Source organism: Limulus polyphemus, unplaced genomic scaffold (assembly GCF_000517525.1).
Source record: "Limulus polyphemus unplaced genomic scaffold, Limulus_polyphemus-2.1.2 Scaffold497, whole genome shotgun sequence".
Lineage (NCBI taxonomy): Eukaryota > Metazoa > Arthropoda > Merostomata > Xiphosura > Limulidae > Limulus > Limulus polyphemus.
The window spans coordinates 552,072-555,152 of NW_013666107.1; the positions used below are offsets into that span (position 1 = coordinate 552,072).

The 3,081-nt window shown below is 30.7% G+C and overlaps 1 protein-coding gene across 3 annotated transcripts in view; it reads right to left on the bottom strand.

Annotated features, from left to right (window-relative positions):
* The window catches only part of LOC106458655 (leucine-rich repeat and calponin homology domain-containing protein 1-like), a 74,459-nt gene extending 71,784 nt beyond the window's left edge, over positions 1 to 2,675 (bottom strand). For all 3 annotated transcript variants that reach the window (XM_022384917.1, XM_013918185.2, XM_022384916.1), the window contains exon 1: positions 2,347 to 2,675. In XM_022384917.1, the coding sequence (XP_022240625.1) occupies positions 2,347 to 2,524 (178 nt within the window). In that variant the 5' untranslated portion in view covers positions 2,525 to 2,675. The remainder of the gene's footprint in view (positions 1 to 2,346) is intronic.
* Positions 2,676 to 3,081: the final 406 nt, after the last annotated feature.

Genomic DNA, 3,081 nt, shown 5'->3' on the forward strand with positions numbered 1-3,081 from the left:
AAATGGCTGAGAAAGCCATTGGGGGGACATTCCAGGCTTCCGATTGGTTATTCATGTCATATATAGAAGTGTATATAAGGTAGTGTTTCCAAAAATGGAAAGAGGTGGGTGGGGTGCCATTGTGTTGGATTTATTACATGAGCAATATCTTAGCAAATAGAAACTATAAGACCTTCTTATTTTATATTCTAGCTTGTCAATATCTGTAATTTGAGTTTCTAATTCGTACAAAACTATAGATGTAGTATTTTGACTTCACAAACACCTAATCTGAACCAATGCTGCATTCAACATATCACGTGACACACTAAAATTTATGTTTATCTGTTTTTTTATATATTTACTTTAAATTAAGAAACTGAATAATGTATAGTTCTATATAATCTACAATTTGATACCAAACTTATTGACATAAGTTCATGAAATAGTAGTTAAATAAAATTTTGAATGCAAGTCAACCAACGAAATGACCTTTCACCTATGATCCATCTCGAAAGGGTTAATGCCTAATGTACGAGATATAAGTGTTATGGTATAATAAGTATGAAACACTTTGTCCCTAATAAAGAAAGATCCACCTATTGAAAACACTCTGAATGTAGGGTTTCATATTTTTGTAATTATGAAACATAGAATATATGCTAACACTAATAATTTTAATGCTAAAAAAGGAGCAGTGGTGAGCTCTACACTTGCCCTCCATTTCAATCAACAATGAAGTTAAAAAAGTAGCTGATAATAACACTTGCTTCTGTAACTTTTTGTTAGAGTTAATGATTTCAGTTTATTTTCCAATTGATCTGTTAGTGTTACTCTGTTCTGTTCTTACGTTTATTTATTATTAGGTATTTTTAATTAATCAAAAATTTTATGTTAAAAAGTCTCTATGACTGTTAACCTGCTTGGAACTGTAACTTTTAAATGAAAACTTATTTGCCTAAGTCAGCTGAAGTTCTGCAAGTAAGTTACGTAAATTCATACTACTAAAGTTTCAAACTTTCATTTGGTAATGTGTTTCAAACTTTCAAAAGTCGAAATCTACTCTTTGTTACATCCCTACAACTTTGAATAATAAGGATATCTGGTTTTAAGTTTTAGTAGCCTACAGTAGATGCAGAATTGTTCTTTGACAATTTTTTCTTTGTTAGAATTATAAATTTGTGAAATTGTTTGATTAGTGATGTAGTATTGTGTTACCGTGTTACTTTTAAATTTATATGGAGAAGTATGAGGATATGAAGACCTACATTTAAATTGGGTAATTGTTATTGAAAGGCCCGGCATGGCCAGGTGGTTAAGGCGCTCGACTCGCAATCTGAGGGTCGCGGGTTCGAATCCCCATCACACCAAACATGCTCGCCCTTTCAAAGAGGGAAGGCTGTCAAGTGGGTTGCATCTTTGAGGTAAGAAACAGCTTTAGAAACGATGGCAGAGCAAGATCTGCCATCGGCTCAATGGTCCGCAAGGACTATGAGAAATGAAAAATGAATTGTTATTGTAAGTGATAGCTGATATCAGTGAGCTAAATAGCTCTCTGCTTTTAATTTGTATGTTATTTGTTCTTTCAAGCACATGTATACAGATACAAGTTTTCTAATTTTGGTTAATTTATTGTAAGTTCTGGATGACACATTATCTACAAAAGATCTTCAGCATTGCATTTTGCTGAATGTCTACTACTACTAAAAAATAATACAAACACCTGAGATGTTAGAAGACCCATACCAGTATTTCTGAATAGTACATGTAAGAATTAGTTATTTCTCCATAAAACACAGTGAAGAACTTTTTCCAGTTTTCTCTTTAAAAATCACTTAATTGCATCTTCAAGAGTACCTACATTGTATTAAACCCACTGAAGGAATAACAATCTAAATACAACTTTTACTTTTTTAAATGAATGGTTTATCTAATGAAATATGATTTGGATTGTTTATCAAGTAAACTTATATATTTATTAATCAATCAAAAGAATTAAGTTCTACTGCAACTTGTATAGATATCATATACTGATAATATAGTACATAAAATAACCTATATAATTTGAGTTAAATATCTGTAATACTAATATAGATCTTATAGTTATACGTAATTTGTAAACAATAAGCCTAAACTATTTTTTTTTCAACTATTAGTATTAGTTCACACTTTTATCAACAGAATTTAGAAATGGACTAGATATGACAAGTGATGATCATTTCAACTTATTCTTAAGAATATTTTCTAATATCTATTATTTAAATTAGACTGCAGATGTTATTTTTAATGCTGTTAATCATTTAATTAGTTAATGCCACAAATATACCCACACTAAATCCTATTCTGTGATTTTTCTATCTCTCCTACCTGCTAAAACAGTATCACTGAGATCATACTTTTGGGCATTTTTTGGAAAGTCTTTCAGTTTTCTTCCACAAAGTTTCAATTCTCCAGTTAACTGTGCATCTTCAAGAACTCTTTCTAAAGTCTTGGTTAACTGATGACTACCACTCCGATTTGATAGTGGCAATGCACATGCCGCCATAATTATGTCGAAACTTTATAAAATATCACATCTTAAATTTTAACACTTTTTACCAGGAAGAATATAACCAACAAATCTAAGTACGGTATTTCAATTCAACTTCAATCTAGCCCATTCTTGATTACACTTACTAACATATATCGCTGAGGATGCCGGGAGATTCTCAGGGTTTCCGGAGAAAAATACGCTACCACACCGTCACCTATTGCATGTTCAACAGATAGAACAGCAACAGAGAAAAAAATAAAATATAAATTGTTACGAACCTTTTTACAGTACGATGTTAATATTTATTTTATGGTAAATAGACTAAACATCTCACATAAATCACTACCATTTATCTTACAAACACAAAAATGTCTTAAAAATATAACGTTCTACTGAGAATGCAATAATAATTTGATTAAATTATAATTTATGAAGGAGGTTCCAAGCTATTTACGGAAATATGTACGAGATTCCAAATAATAATAATATGTGTACCTCCACCACCAACTTAATGGTGCTATTTATTTTGTATTTGGTGTAGTATTTAATGACGAAATTGACAATTAATT